The sequence below is a fragment of the Centroberyx gerrardi genome, chromosome 24, assembly GCF_048128805.1.
Source record: "Centroberyx gerrardi isolate f3 chromosome 24, fCenGer3.hap1.cur.20231027, whole genome shotgun sequence".
Classification (NCBI taxonomy): Eukaryota; Metazoa; Chordata; class Actinopteri; order Beryciformes; family Berycidae; genus Centroberyx; species Centroberyx gerrardi.
In genome coordinates this window covers 1657089-1672293 of record NC_136020.1, presented here as the reverse complement: position 1 = coordinate 1672293, position 15205 = coordinate 1657089, and the positions used below count along the sequence as shown (strand labels likewise).

The 15205-nt window shown below is 41.0% G+C and overlaps 2 protein-coding genes across 3 annotated transcripts in view; both read left to right on the top strand.

Moving 5' to 3' along the window:
* Positions 1-6984, top strand: part of LOC139925766 (beta-2-microglobulin-like) — a 71529-nt gene extending 64545 nt beyond the window's left edge. Inside the window, exon 4 of the mRNA XM_078282126.1 lies at positions 6969-6984. The gene's annotated coding sequence lies outside the window, so the exon portion shown is untranslated. The remainder of the gene's footprint in view (positions 1-6968) is intronic.
* A 5-nt stretch (positions 6985-6989) lies between these two features.
* On the top strand, positions 6990-13291 carry LOC144538113 (uncharacterized). 2 transcript variants are annotated; one of them, XM_078282124.1, is made up of 12 exons: positions 6990-7245; positions 8765-8876; positions 9078-9221; positions 10260-10292; positions 10405-10452; positions 10882-10932; positions 11123-11278; positions 12092-12157; positions 12384-12586; positions 12689-12848; positions 12961-13058; positions 13181-13291. In XM_078282124.1, exons 7-12 carry the CDS (start codon positions 11161-11163, stop codon positions 13241-13243), a joined length of 708 nt encoding a protein of 235 aa, XP_078138250.1. In that variant the 5' UTR covers positions 6990-7245; positions 8765-8876; positions 9078-9221; positions 10260-10292; positions 10405-10452; positions 10882-10932; positions 11123-11160; the 3' UTR covers positions 13244-13291. The 2 variants fall into 2 exon arrangements, with proteins under 2 accessions (XP_078138250.1, XP_078138251.1); XM_078282125.1 differs by lacking the exons at positions 6990-7245; positions 11123-11278 and having other exon boundaries at positions 8641-8876.
* Positions 13292-15205: the final 1914 nt, after the last annotated feature.

Below are 15205 nucleotides of genomic sequence, written 5' to 3'. Positions count from 1 at the left end.
GGAAGAAACGGTCCAAAGCGTGGCTTCATTTCACGAAGAAAGATGACAACAGTGCTACTTGTAACATCTGTAAAATTATCATTTCTGTGTTCACACAGCGTTTTTTGATGTGGAAAAAGCGCTGCCTGGAGCGCTTTTTGTGAGGAGAAATAAAAAGCGGATCATGGCAACGTCACCTGACGTTAGCTGAGCAGCTGCTAGCTCACTAACCAGCTGGTTCACTTCTAGCAGACAGAACAGTGTTGTGCAACAAGCAAAGGCTTACCAGATATTTCCAATACATGTCCAGTATAATCCATACTGCCTTTATGATCGCTGTTGCGGTAACGGAAATTCACTTATTACAACGTCCCATTTCTCCACCGGCACTTTCACTTTCTCCATATTTGTTGTTGCTATGGGAAACGGCCGGCGTCTCTGTCATCGCGATTGGTCGGCTGGGAAAAAGCGGTTCACGTCACCCGGCGCTTTTCTGAAAAGTTGAACATTTCTCAACTTTTGAAAGCGCTCCGCTCTGACGAAAAAAATGCCGCTGCAGCGCTTTTCGGGAGCGGCCGCCTTTTGTGCGCCTTGCGGCCGCTTCCCATTACTTTTAATGAGAAAAGGGCGCTGGCAGTTGGGGAAAAAACGCTATGTGTGAACGCAGCCTTAAGGGTGGAAACACCAGCAATATGTTGAAACATCTTAGGGTAACCATCTAACCATGTTATTTGTTTTCCAAGTTATATCATTTTAAGAAAAGGAGCATTGTAATTTATTTTAACATGTTCAAATGTTATTAGGCAGACATTCTACACTGTGTTCAGACTCAAGAGATAATAAAACAGCTGCGTTGACGCTGAAAACCTGCGTAGGCCTACTTTTTTTTTCCACACAGAAAATTGATCGGGAATCGATAAGGGAATCGATAAAGAACCGGACCGATAAGCAGAACCGATAATGGCATTGGTATCAATAAAATCTTATCAATTCCCATCCCTACTTGTGGTAACAGCAGGTTTATTCCACATCTGCATTTATGACAAAGGACAATAGAGTAGAATGGTCATCTCTGGTGGACAAATAGCGCAAGCTCTGTCTCGTGGCAAATCCTCCATTGCTTTTAGGATTACCCATCTTTACATTTTTGAAAATCTATACTCTGTACAATACATTGACACAGTGATCGTATAGTGGGTTTACATTCATGTAAATAAAATGACTGAAACAGAACAGAAACTGTCCCTCTCTTAAATTTACGAAGAGAAAATACAGAAAATATAAACAAAAATATATTTATACAGATTTCTCACTCTGTTACCTTTTTTTAGTATTTTTCATTTTATAATAACGATTATGTAACTTAATTACAAGACACAGAAGGCAAGTAAACCATAGAAAATACCTCATCTACATGTTTAAAATATTACCACACTCTGTAGAGCGACATACTGTAACATACCTGCATTTATGACAAAGGACAATAGAGTAGAATGGTCATCTCTGGTGGACAAATAGCGCAAGCTCTGTCTGGAAAGACGGCATCACTTTAATGTTAGCTAGCTATACTGGAGAGATTTTTACTGGCAATAAAACACATAAAAAACGAATGGTTAACTTAATAAAACATGGTGAATTCAATCTAAGACAAATAATATCCAACCAAATAAAGCCAGCTCAACTTTTATGTGCTTTTCAACTTGCCACGAGGTACCTCGTGGCAAATCCTCCATTGCTTTGAGGATTACCCATAATCCTTTGCTATTACTACTCAATGCAGGTACAAATTTACAACAGCAGGTGGCATAGTTGTCCCATTTAGCGGGATTTAACCAGAACCTTTCCAACTATGTTACACTTACAGCTTTAATTCTTCTTCTTATTTTTCTCCGCTAAAAGTGTTCGTGCAGCAAAAACCCGTAAGACCAAAAGTCACCAAAATTGGCAGGTGGGTTGCAAATTCCACCCACTACTCAGGCACATAAAATGACATTCATTGACCTCAAGGTGGCGCTGTAACAATCAAGTTTACGTTTTTGCAATTATCTCGAAAACGACTTGGCTTAGAGTCAAAATTCTTTCATCATTTTAACCCTACAAACACAGTATGTCCCTGCAACGTCGTGATTGTGACGTTTCATTTGTGACGTAACAACGTTACTGCAACATTACAGTTACAATGTTACCATTAGTTATGTTGCTGCTACGTCGTTGAAATGTTACAACGCAACAGGTATTCTATGGTAGTTTACAACGTCTGTTCAACGTCCTCTGACGTTGCTGCAACGTTGCTAAAACGTGACAATTTACCGGGTATTATAGGTCGTTGTTCAAAGTCTGTGCAACTTTGTTAAAATATCATACTTAAACAGCTAACCTATATCCTTTACAATATCTGCAACACTGTTGATATGTCAAAATACAATGGAAGTTTTACGTTGTTTTGCGACGTCAATGCAACGTTGTCAACAGGACCTATCCTGGAAATTTACCACTTCACTGCACAAATGTTTGTAAACTCTCATCTCTACTCTATCAGAATCAGATCTATTTTCGCCAGGTACATTTTCACATAGGAATTTGACTTGGTGAGGTTGACAATATTTAGACAGACAAACAAGCTTACAAATTGAATTTAAATATAAGAAGTAAGAAAAAAGAGATTCCTGAAAATATTATTAATATTATATTATTATCATTATATTTCTAGGCTTAACATTTTCTAAACCGAAAACCGCAATAAATGTATAGATTGTGTGTGTTTGTTTTGACTTGACCACCGCCAAAATGTCGTCCGGATCACCGGGAACAAATCGGCGCCCAGCCCAGGGGCGGAAATTACGGGGGGGACAGGGGGGTCCGGACCCCCCCTTCCTGGGACTAACAAGAGAGTTGTCCCCCTCAATATATCATTGTAAACATAACTATATAATTTTAAATAATATAATAATATGCATTGAAAGCACTTGTGCTAATTATAGACGCAAAACAATGCGTTTTTAAGTTTCGAAAGATTGCGTCCCCCCCTCATACGCCTCACAGTGGTTTGGTCCACTGCCTACCTGACTCCCCGAACCCCCACACACATTAGCCCTCGGTACGAGTGTGTGTGGAGGATCTCTGGAAGTGTGTCAGTGGTGGCAGACCTCCAGTAAGAAGGTACTTTGCAAAGGTTAACTTAAAACAAAGGATGTGTCAGACATTTTTCTTTACTTCTACCACTCAATAGAATAAAACACATTCACAATTGTAACCAGACTACATTTTGTTCGCTCCATTACCTCGCGGTTGAATTTGTGCGTCAGCGTGTTGGTACGGGGCAGCCGCGTCTCCTAATGCATGTATGTGTATGGAGGCAGGAGGTCTGTCCACAATTAAAATCATCATAACTCACTGAATTTTCGACCGATTTTCAAGCGGTTTGGTTTGTTACAAATGCCAGACATGTATTTATGATACAGGATACTTGGTTAAATTAAAATGCGGGTTTTCATACCAAAATACTTTATCTTTTGTAGATGGTAACAGTAATATTTCTATAATATAATATTTAAGATTAACTTACCCTATGTAATTAGGTTCTAAGTATATTATTTTTTTCTTACTGCATGTAAAATGGCTGCCACTATGTTATTTTGTTCATAATTTTGGAAATAAATGAAGACATAATTAATAAAAAAGACATAATTACAACAAACATTATGTTAAAATATAAGTAAGTTTCTGGCAGGCTTCATAGCGTTCTGGACTTTTACACATTGACAGCAAAACATTAGAGATCTGCTTTTTCGGGAAAACTAAATCTAATTAGGCATATATTAGCTTTAGTTCAGTTAATGGGTGTTGCATCTCACCTACTACTGTAAATAACCTGCATGCTGTGTGTGTGTGTGGGGTGTGTGTGTGTGTGTGTGTGTGTGTGTGTGTGTGTGTGTGTGTCTATTTGTCAGCCAGTCAGTTAAAATGGCAGAGAAAAGAAAAACAGACATCCGATCATTTTTCAGTGCACCGAAACGCCAAGTAGAAAGACCCCAGTAATATCAAAGGCAATTTGATAAAATCTTCATAAGAAAGGAATGAAGTGCTATGGAAATGTTTCATAATGGACCTCTATATACATTTAATACAACAGTACTTTTGGCGGGACCTTTGGTGTCTCCTTCAGGAATTGCTCTTGAGAAATTTTTCTGTTTATTGTCCCCCCCAACAGTGAAATGAAATATCCGCCCTTGGCCCAGCCATCGGCACTGGCCGGCACCGTGCCCCAGAAAAACTAAGGGAAGCGTCGGACGACGCGCTGAAACCACCATACTCTGTCTCTCTCTCTCTCCGCCGAAAATGGCGATATGATATAATTGTATAGATTTTACTTTTCAAGCTTCAGTTTATCAAGCGCGCACAACTTTATAACAGTGTGATTTGCTTGCAGCAAGCACACTAATAAACACAACTATAAAAGGCTAAATTTTCGAAAGAAAATTAAAGTGTGCTTGCCGCCCTTGCAATGCCCCTGCCCTTAGACTTGGCCTTCACTAGTTTTGCTAAGCGGTGCAGCATTGCAATTGTTAGCATTTTGCTCCGTAAATCCGTAAACCAATTGTATTTTGTCCAAACTATGTCTGATTACAAAGAGTTTTAATAATAATGTCCTAAAATCAGGGATGCAAACACATGTATGGTGAAAAAAGAGAGAGCTACCCGAAGTTGAAAAAAAAAAATGCGACAGTGTAATATATAACCATGTGACGAAGGCCTGTGCTATATGCTTAAATAAATAGGAAATTCTATTTAATATACTCAGATCAATAAGAGACAGACAGATGTTAAGTAGTAAATTAAGGTGTTTTTTTTTTCAGAATTAAAAAAGTAACATAACTGCAGTGTTGGGGACTAGTTAACTACATGTAGTTCAATTATATCACAGACAAACTTCCTAGCGTTTGCTGCTTTTTTAATTTTTTTTCCTTTTTTTACTAAAAGAATAAATTTTATTTCAGCACTGTAAGTCATTTCCCAACCGGTACAAACATGACTGCCATCTTTGTCTCTTTCTGAGCCATTACTCCCCTCCCTGTGAGATCAGATCACCAACAGCCAGACGAATAAAAAAAAAAAAAAAAGCAACTTTCTTTTTCTTGTCTTTCCACAGTCAGGTGCTGCCATTATGCTAACGATGATGGCAAATTATACCAACCATAATCAAACAGCAATAATGATGATGATAATTATATAATAATATGGATACAACTTTAAACCTTTTACGCTGCACAGATAGTTTTTTTTTGGTGGCCCTGGGTAAAATTATGTGTCTAATTGGCTGTTTTTGAATTTTGTTTTGTACGTGTGAATAATTAAGCGTATGCATGAATGAATGAAAACAAGCAGTAAAAAAAATTTAATGAAAACATCAGCTAGAAACAGAGGGAAAGGATGAGATATCTCCTGCGACTTCTATTGTTCTGATATTTCATCTCTCCCAGTTAGCACTATCCCCAAATCATAAGACAGTCATGAAATAGCCTACGTTGTCCCCTTAAACATTTTGCTAAATCATTAATTAGGGAGATTTCACCACGCACAACCATGTTTTTTGTGGCAGCCTCGCGGGGGTTTTATTTTGAAAAGAAAATGCGCTTCGGCGGCAAGCCTGGAAATGTGGCGAGTTTCACGGAACTTCAGTTTGAGAGGGTACTGGGAGTTCAAAATAACTGACGAAGAAGAGACCTGAGCGTGGAGCTGGCCTGACAGCGGAGATTGGCCTGACAGTAGAACCTCCTTGGGTCTGCAGCCAGACCCCCCTCGCTGTGTCAGCCACGGTCCAGCAACAACCACGTAACCAGTGACATAATGTGAGGTGCTCGCAACAGTTCACTCATATGAGCGTGACAGAAATACACTGTAGGAATCGTTAAGATTCGTCTGTCACCCATACCCCCCCCCCCCAAAAAAAATAAAATAAATAAAACTCTTCGGATCTGGATGATTCACACAAGTCACCCAAACTGACGTGAAAAAAGCGACATTCGCCGAAAAGCGAGTTGTTTGCATCCCTGTAAAATATTTTTTAAATTTCCTTATTTAAACAGGTAAGTCCCATTCAGTGTTGTGCATGAATGCGCTAAAAGAGCGCGTTCATTGAACGTGCTCATGTTTTAGGTGAACTGAATGTATCCATTTGCAATTAGGGAACGTGAGCGTCGTTAACTCCCGCGAGAGTTAACGACGCTTCCGCGAGAGTTAACGACGCTCACACACTGTGTTTTACGGCACCCGGCATGGCTAGTGCAACTGGCAATTCAGACGCAGCTACCGGTACTGCTGAAGTACTCTAAATACTCTAAATTGTGTGCTCTGCAGAACTGTCATAGCACATCTTTCAGCTAGCGACTGTGATGAAGCCAGTGGTGGAGCCTGTACCAGCTCGCTTGGAAGCATATGAATCTATTTTATGTTTTTGAACTGCTGCATAATTTGGTTCATGCAAGCTAAATAAAATTTCCATTGCATCTACAGTATACCTTTACTGCACCTCTTTTTTTCACTTTCTGCATAATATGACACATTGTTTAAGTGGTAAAACATATAGATAGTATTTGATCAGCGTCATCACGGTCGCCGCGGCCATATTGTTGACATAGCGCTGCAGCTGTCAACTAGTGACAGCCTAGGTGACAGCAGCGCTAATAGGAAGCTAGCCGGCGTTAGCGTCATCTCTGTTGTCTATTAACGTTACCGTTTCTGTTGCGTTAGGACAAGGGCGTAGAATACGGTAGGGACGTGTCCCTATCAATATCAAGCGACTCTGAAATGTCCCTAGCAATTATTTTGATTGACAATAAACGTTGTTTTGTCCGTCAGAGTCTAGTCAGTGTTAACAGATCGCGTTCTCTACTACGAGTCCCGCTGCATTGGTGTAGTGCATTGGAGTCCTGTGTCGGCATAGCAATGGACGCTGTAACGAAACTTTAGTATAATAACAGCTGTTTTAGAATGTCATTGCGTCACCTGGACCATTTTTGCAGCCCGGATAAAAATTGGCGTGACACCGCCTCCCTAACCCCCCAAAAAAATCGCTGATTGGCTTTGCCATTTCTTGCTAACGTATGAAATGCTGTGGGCTGTGTACAAGAACAGCCAAAGCTCCGCCTACCGGCGAGCATGCAAGTGAAGACTCCATCCTATTTTATATTAGTAACAGTTGTGTTTAGCCATTAAAGTTAGTTTATTTAAGTACCGCGTCGCGTGCGTCTGTGACGAGTGACGACCGTAAGTAGCCTACATGTCACAAGTGAGATTGAACAATGCTGCTGTGTGCCATGTCCATCAGGACACACTGGACAACACTGATGTAAAACAAATATGCCAACAGTTCATTTCTGTTAATGACAGGCGTAGGCATGTGTTTGGCTCCTTCAAATAGGAGCAAGACAGTGGACACTCAGCTGTTTGTATGTAAGGTTTGGATATAGTTTACAATATCTTATTATTATTATTATTATTATTTTTTAAATGTAAATACATGTTTACAGATCATTGGTTTGAATAGGAAACAGCACAGTACCTGCCTTAAAACAAAATGTGCTCTTCAAAGTCCCATTCAGCTGGCAAATTTGAGTAAAGGATTCATTAATGTGCTACACCCCTGTGTCTGTGTGTCTGTTAATGAGTGTGTTGGCTACCATAACTATCTATAAATTAAGGCTCTAGATGACATGAAATGGCGGTCAGAAGTCTATCATAAATGCAAAATGCCTCAGCTTCCAGTGGGGGTTACATCCCCTCCGGACCTCCCCCATGTGTGTCCCTACCAATGTCAAAATCAAACCTATTCCCTTGCGTTAGGATGTATTACAAAATAGTGATGGTGGCCTGCGTTATACACGGCTGTAGTAATGACAGCAATAAAATCCCCGGGGTTTGTTTGTATGCTATCCCTACCGTCCGCAGATGTGAAGGGAAAGAGACGGAGGATCTAAGCCAGCACAGGAGAGATGTGTGGATAGTTGGGAGAAACAGGCGAAACTTTCTGCCAGCTCCTCACAGCAAAGTCTGTTCACCTCAGGTTTTTTTTGTTTACCACAGGTAGGCATTAACGTTAGCTAAGGGAAGAAGAGTTTGTAAATTGATTGGTCATGATTGATCCAACGCCAATAATGTTAGCTATTAAGTTAACAGTGAACAGTTGTCTGGTGTACCTGTTTGCGATCCGCCATAAGGCATAAAAGTCGGAGGAAGAGGAGGAGGTGGAGAAGCTGGAGAAGCAAGTACACCACACAACGGTTCACTGTTACCTGTGGTAAAATGAGGTGAACAGACGTTGCTGTGAGGAGCTGGCTGAAGGTTTCGCCTGTTTCTCCTAACTATCCACTCATCTCTCTCATCCTCTCTTTCCCTTCACATCTGCGGACGGTAGGGATAGCATACAAACAAACCTCGGGGATTTTATTGCTGTCATTACTACAGCCGTGTATAACGCAGGCCACCATCGCTATTTTGTAATAGATCCTAACGCAACAGAAACGGTAATAGACAACAGAGATAACGCTAACGCCAGCTAGCTTCCTATTAGCGCTGCTGTCACCTAGGCTGTCACTAGTTGACAGCTGCAGCGCTATGTCAACAATATGGCCGCGGCGACCGTGATGACGCTGATCGAATACTATCTATAGTAATACAGTATATTGTTCCCATAGCCTAGGACAGGGCTGAGAGTTATTTTGATATTTTGAGAGCTCTGGCACATCCAATCAACTTACCTCAAACATAACTTACCTCAAACATTCAGGTGAATTACTGTTACTGGACAGCAAACAAGACATCAGCCAGGATCAGGAGTAAGGATCCCCCATCTTCTGATTGGACTTTGCATAAGATCAGGATTTTTCCACGCCGAACAGGTACTAGAATCAGAGGTTTGGCAAATGGATCTTACGATCTTTTGATAATGTCTATTCATATAGTAAGAAATATTTGCTTTCAAATGCATTAAATATTTGAGTAAATATTGGCTTTCTAATGCACAAATTATTTTTACTTGGAAATGTACAGCAGGACTGTGAATTTGTGTCAATGTCTCACACACTTAATGTCTTAATCAGAGGACTACGAGGATGCCAAGCGTCTTGCCAGGCAGTATCTGGTGGAATCACAAGCTGAGAGTGAGAAAGAACTCTCAAAGAGGAAGGTCAAGTCCAACAAGCGGTACATCACGAGTTCGGATGAAGATGATGATGAAGATGATGGTAATGTCCTGTAGCTGATGTTTTTTTTGTTTGTTTTTTTTGTTTGATTGATTGAACCCCCTGGGGAGCAGATGGGTACTGCCCCCGCTCTGATGGTCGTCGGTGCTGGCCTTAGTCCCATCCCTGATGCTGCTCCCACCTGGATGTTTCTCTCTCCGTGTGTTCGTTGTCTTTGTGTGCACCTGTCCCTCCCCCCTTTCTCAGACTCTGGTGCAGTGCAATGGTCACGAGTGCATGCCTTAGTCCCATCCCTGCTGCTGCTCCCACCCGACGTGCTCTGACTCCGTGTGTTCTGTGTGCAGCTGTCTTCTCTCCCCTTCCCCAGACTCCGGTCCAGTGCTCCACCTGCCAGTGGACAGGTGTTGCTCCGGCCTGGCGGTCGTCGGCGCCAGCCTTGGTCCTGCTCCCACCTAACGTGTCTCCCGTGTGTTCTGCTGCTGCTGTTTTCTCCCCTTCCTCTCTCCTCTTTTTAGACTCCGGTACAGTGCAGTGGTCATCGGTGCCGGCCTCGGTCCCATCCCTGATGCTGCTCCCACCTATTGTGTCTCTGACCCTGTGTGGTCTGTGTGCAGCTGTTTTCTCCCCTTCCTCTGTACGTGTGTGTGTGTCTGGTTGTGTTGTGTGTGTTTACGCGGCTTCCTCTCTCTCCTCTTCTCTGACTCCAGTGCAGTGTTCTACCTGGCAGTGACGGGCGCTGCCCTGGCTCTTCGTCGTCAGTGCTGGCCTTGCTCTTCCCTGCCGCTGTTCCCACCTGGACACTGAATTACGACTGCTGCCATCTAAAATCTGCTCTTGCCTACCCTGTGTTTTTCGCTATGCTTGTCCTATATAATTTTGTCACCATTGATTGTGTTTAGTTAGATCTAGCTAGACACATCCTCTGTAAAGTCCTCTGAGACATGTTTGTGATAAAGGGCTATATAAATAAACGAACTTGAACTTGAACACCATAGAGCAATCTTGGAACAATGGATCATTACATCTTACTTCACACCTATTTACTTCTTTTTTTTAATTGGCATTTCTGTTTCTTGGCAGGTCGAGGTCCATCCCATACCACAAGGAAGAAAGGTGAGCCTTGAACGAAAACTGTACTTTACTAATTGTACTGTACTTATTTTCAATGTTCCTATTTGCCCTCGGTTCCTCCATTCTGTTTTTTTGTTTTTTTTTATTGTTGCAGCTCGTCCAAGGACATTGACGCCATCACGAGTGCCAGACTTGACACAAGGTATTTTTTTTTCTTCTTTAGGTGAAAACTTGTTTAGCCAGTAAGATTAATGTCTGGGTCATGACCCTTTGGTAGCCTTTGCATTGTACGGTACATGTTATCAGATCAAAATTGATGCATTACAAATACTATATTTTTGGCAGTTCCAGCAGCTCCAAGGACATTGATGCTACCGAAAGAGCCAGCCGTTAGAGAAAGTACCCTTTTTACCCTTTCAGCGTCTATTCTAATAGCTAAAACCAGGAAGTAAGCGTTGTAGTTTTCAGATTCATGGAATTTCTGCCAGTAACGTTATTGTAGTACACTTACGGCAGCATTTCAGAGATGCACACGGCTGCTAATGGAGCATTAGCCCTACAACAAATGTATAGATATAATTTTGAAATGCATAATTGTTCCTTTTTACATTGTTGATTTTCACCCTTTTAGATTTGAGTGACGTGGCACCAACTACTCCGAGAAGAAACAGACTTACTGATGGCAAGTACCTCACCTCACAAATAATACATTGGGCCCTATTTAAACTGCTAGTTAAACGACGCACAATGTGGGCGCAAAGTAAGGCGCAAGGCGCAAATGGGTTGTACTAAGTCCCTTAATTAATCATAGGTGTGTTTTGGCCGTAACATGAACTCAACCAATCAGAGTGTCATCTCTCATTCCCTTTAAGAGCCAGGTGCGCTTGCACCTTGGCGCATTGCTATTTAAATGGCGGATTCAGCAAGTTGGAGAAATGAACGGTTTTCTGCTGAGGAAACAGATCTGCTCGTGCGCAATGGCGATGTGTGTGTGCGTCGGGTAGGCCTATGTTGTGCGTCGGGTGAAGGTAAGATGCCTTTGCAGTTTATTTTCATGACTTTTTGTTGGGCTGTGCTTTTTACATATTTACTGTGTTATTTTTCTTGGTTGTAGGTTGCGTATTTAGCAATTGGTGATGATGGTTAACGGGACATGTACGTTGCGCATTTGGCATTGCGTTATGGTGAAAGCATATGGCAATTTGGCAACAAAATACATGTCAGGAACGAAGTAAAGTGCAAATTTTCATAGTAGATGATCCTATTTTTCTATTTTGCATGGTAACGTGTGTGTGTTTGAGAGAGACAGAGAGAGAGACGCATCTTACTATCTGAATAATGTGCCCTTTAAATAGCAGGAAAATACTGCGCCAGACTTTAGACCAGGTTTTTGTTGGTCAATGGCGCAATCGCTTTCCGCTGCCTCAAGATAGCAATGCGCCAACAATGCGCCTGACCACACCTCATTTTAAGACCAACACGCCCATGGGTACAAAGATGGGCGCAAGTACATTTGCTATTTAAACAATGTGGGCGCTGGGCGTGAAAATGACAACTGCGTCGGTCGTAAACTTGCGCCGCTTTGCGCCGGGTGTAAGATAGGGCCCATTATGTTTACTTTACATCACAGTCTACAGGAAAGGTTTATATATTTTATTTTCAGTTGCATTTATGCTTTGTTATATTTTGTGCTTAATTAATGGTAAGCACACAGCTAACAGTACAAGCTTCCTTTATAAGACATACAATTTGTGATGTAATTGTTCACCCCTTGTTTTTTTTTATTTTTATTTTTTTATTTTTATTTTTTTTTGTAAACTTCTAATTTCCTCCCATTTCAGTTCCACAACCAAGTAGCCAGGCTGTCAGCTCTTCTCCCAGCTCCACACAGCTTTCTAACACTGCAGGTAATTTGGTGTTTTGCCAATTTTAAAGTCCAGCCTAAAATAAAATGCATATATACATATAGTAGCCTCAATTACAAATGCAGCAGCAAGAACTGATTATACATTTGACTTTTTTTAATTTATGGGGAAACAATGTGCTACATCTTCATTTAAAAATGTACATTGTACAGGTGTACCTCTTTCAAATATCAGTAATGTTTAGTGTACATGGTGCTGTTTGTCCAAGACTTTCAGAGGATGCTGCTCACAAAGGTCAACATGGTGCTGGAAAACCAGAAACAAATTTTCCAGATGTTGGCCTCCCTGAATTCTCGGGGCGCAGGAGAGCAGCGTGTGCAGGAGGGTCTGCAGCTGGAGCCTTGCGCATCCCAGGAGGATTTCAGGGAGTTTGAAGACAAGCTGCAGGACAAGCAGTTCTTCCAGCAAGCTGTAATTAAAATTTTCAGTTTTTGAGGGAATTATTTAATTGGGGAAAAAATTGTTGGACAGTGTGATATGTAATTAAACACTTTGTTACGACTTTTTCCTCAGCTCCTTTTTCTGAGCCTCATTGGAGGACGGAAAATGGGGGAGAACACCAGGAGAACCATGTTGGCAGTGGCCACCAACCAGGTGTGGTGTGGATACAGCCTCTTCGGGAAAAAGAAGAAGGCCAAGCTCTGTGACCTGAGAGTGTACAAGTTAATTAAGCGTGAGTCAACATGTTATGTTGGAATTTATCCTTTTTTTTACAACAAAAGGCTAAATTGTCTGTGTGCTTCAGTGAATCTTTTCTTTATTCGTATATATATATATCTTTTCAGGTGCTGTAAAGGCATCTCTCCCTGGAGCTGTGGAGAAGGACATAGAAGTCCAAATCATGGAGGTCCTTAAGCATGCTCCGCAGAAAGTCCGAAGAGAGGTATTTATAATATAATTATTGTATTATAATATTTGCACTATTATTAGACATTGTCCTGCAGATTATACAAAGTGCAAAACTAAGAAAAACATGTCTTTTTTCTTTGAAATTTAATTCCTTAGGCTGATGCAGCACAAAGAACCACGGCACCACATACTGGTTATTCAGATGACAGTGACCGTTGAGGAAGAAATGGAAAAGGATGTTAATTGAATAAACCTGTCAAACTGTCACTCTCTCGTCCTGAGTTTTCTTCCACACTAGTCAGAGTTTCATACAGGAGTCTGGTGCCGGGTCCTTGTACTTTCTCCCCCTTTTCCCTTTCTCACTCACACACTTTAGCCACGTGGTATTTGAGTGGGCACAAAGTCAAGTAATAGGTGCCCTTGACCAGGCTGGGGCTGCATGTATTGAGATGCATGCTTTGCCTCTGCATTTTATGTAAACCTTATCCATGCCTAGTTTATAATAAATTGCGTATCAGTTAAGAAACGCTGAGTCTTTGTACTGGCATTTTTTTTGTTTTATACACAAATTACACTGAATAAAGACTGCTAAACATTTAGTGCATGATTTCAAGCTATTATATTTCACAGATAAACATGATATTCTAAAGCCATATATGCCCTATGTATTGTGAAGGTACTTATAGTTGAAGTGAGTTAGGGTGGTTTTTCATAATATGGAAAGAGCAAAATATTCAATTCTAATTGGTTGAAATATATTAAAATTTTGAGCAGCAAGTGTGTCCAATGCTCTTCTCTGTTTTGTAATGACAAAGAATTTGTTGCATAAATTAATGCACCTGGAAATATGATTTATTGCAGTTTTCCCCTGTTATGTTACAGGATGTTAGTAGTTTATCCTCATTTTGTTATAAAGGCTGTATTAGTTATAGTACTTAAGTGGGTGACAAAAACATGGATGTAAGTGAAAAGTCTACACAACCCCTACAAACACAGTATGTCCCTGCAACATCGTGATTGTGACGCTTCATTTATGACGTTGGAACGACGTTACTGCAACATTACACTTACAACGTTACTATCAGTTACGTTGCAGCGACGTTCCTGCAACGACTCTGTGTTAGTAGGGACGTTGCATGCGACATCCCGGCGATATAAAGTGACGTTGTCACAACATCTCCAAAAAGTGGTGGAAACACTGGGACAACATACTGGCGACGTTTAAAATGACGTGCTGACGACGACACTCTGGAATTTCACTCGGTAGGTTGCTACAATGTTACTAGTGACGTTCCAGCAACGTATAACGTTGCGAAAATTACGTTGCAGCGACGTACCTGCAACGACTCTATGTTAGTAGGGAATCTCTCAATTCATCTGCATCTTTGCTCCAATGGTCTTCTGCTCTAAAAATGTCAAATTTTGCGACTTTTTCTCAATTTTCTTAAAATCCTATTTTCGACAACTCGTCAGAAACCGTTGTGCCAATCGTCCCAAAACTTTGTCAGGATCATCTACGGACTTCGCTGATCTAAAGTTATCAAGGAAATTTCGATATGTCAATCCGTTTTGAAATTATACATTTGTAGACCTGTGTCTTTAAGTTCAATTTTACATAAACGCCCATAAATCAATTTTTTTTTTTCAGCACATCCACAGAATTGTGACAAAAGTTTGCCTCACTGCAACATATGGTCAATTCAGAAGTCCATCACTCTATATTTTTCAAAATATGCAAAATCAATTAACAGCTATATCTCCACAAGTCTTCATTCATATGCTACCAAAATTGACACAGACATTCTCTAGATGGTAGATATCAAGTGTTTCAAATGGTGTTCAGATCGGTCAAACGGTGAGTCCGCAGTGATATTCAATATCTTGCTGTAATTTGTACTGTATGCACAACATTTTCTATTTCATCTAATTTTTAAACAAATTTCACCAAAATATTTGACAATACACTCTAGAAAAGCAGGTTGATGTGTGATTTTTTTCAGAATTGTATCCCCAATGGTTAAATTGTTGTGAATTTTTTAAGTTTTGTGACATCCCTCTCATCCCTCCCTCTCCCTCCCTTCTGCTTGTGAGGTTGGTTTGGCTTCCTGGCTCAGGAGCCAGTGGGCGGGGTTGGAGAGGGTGTCAGGAAACTACCTGCACCTGGGTAGTTGTGGCTTCCTT

What these genes read in the sequence shown, in the direction of transcription:
- LOC144538113 (XM_078282124.1), top strand. Translation starts at nt 11,161, where the DNA reads ATGGCGGATTCAGCAAGTTGGAGAAATGAACGGTTTTCTGCTGAGGAA. An exon ending in AGCAGTTCTTCCAGCAAGCT is followed by an intron (nt 12,587 to 12,688) that starts GTAATTAAAATT and finishes CTTTTTCCTCAG; the next exon opens with CTCCTTTTTCTGAGCCTCAT. An exon ending in CGCAGAAAGTCCGAAGAGAG is followed by an intron (nt 13,059 to 13,180) that starts GTATTTATAATA and finishes TTAATTCCTTAG; the next exon opens with GCTGATGCAGCACAAAGAAC.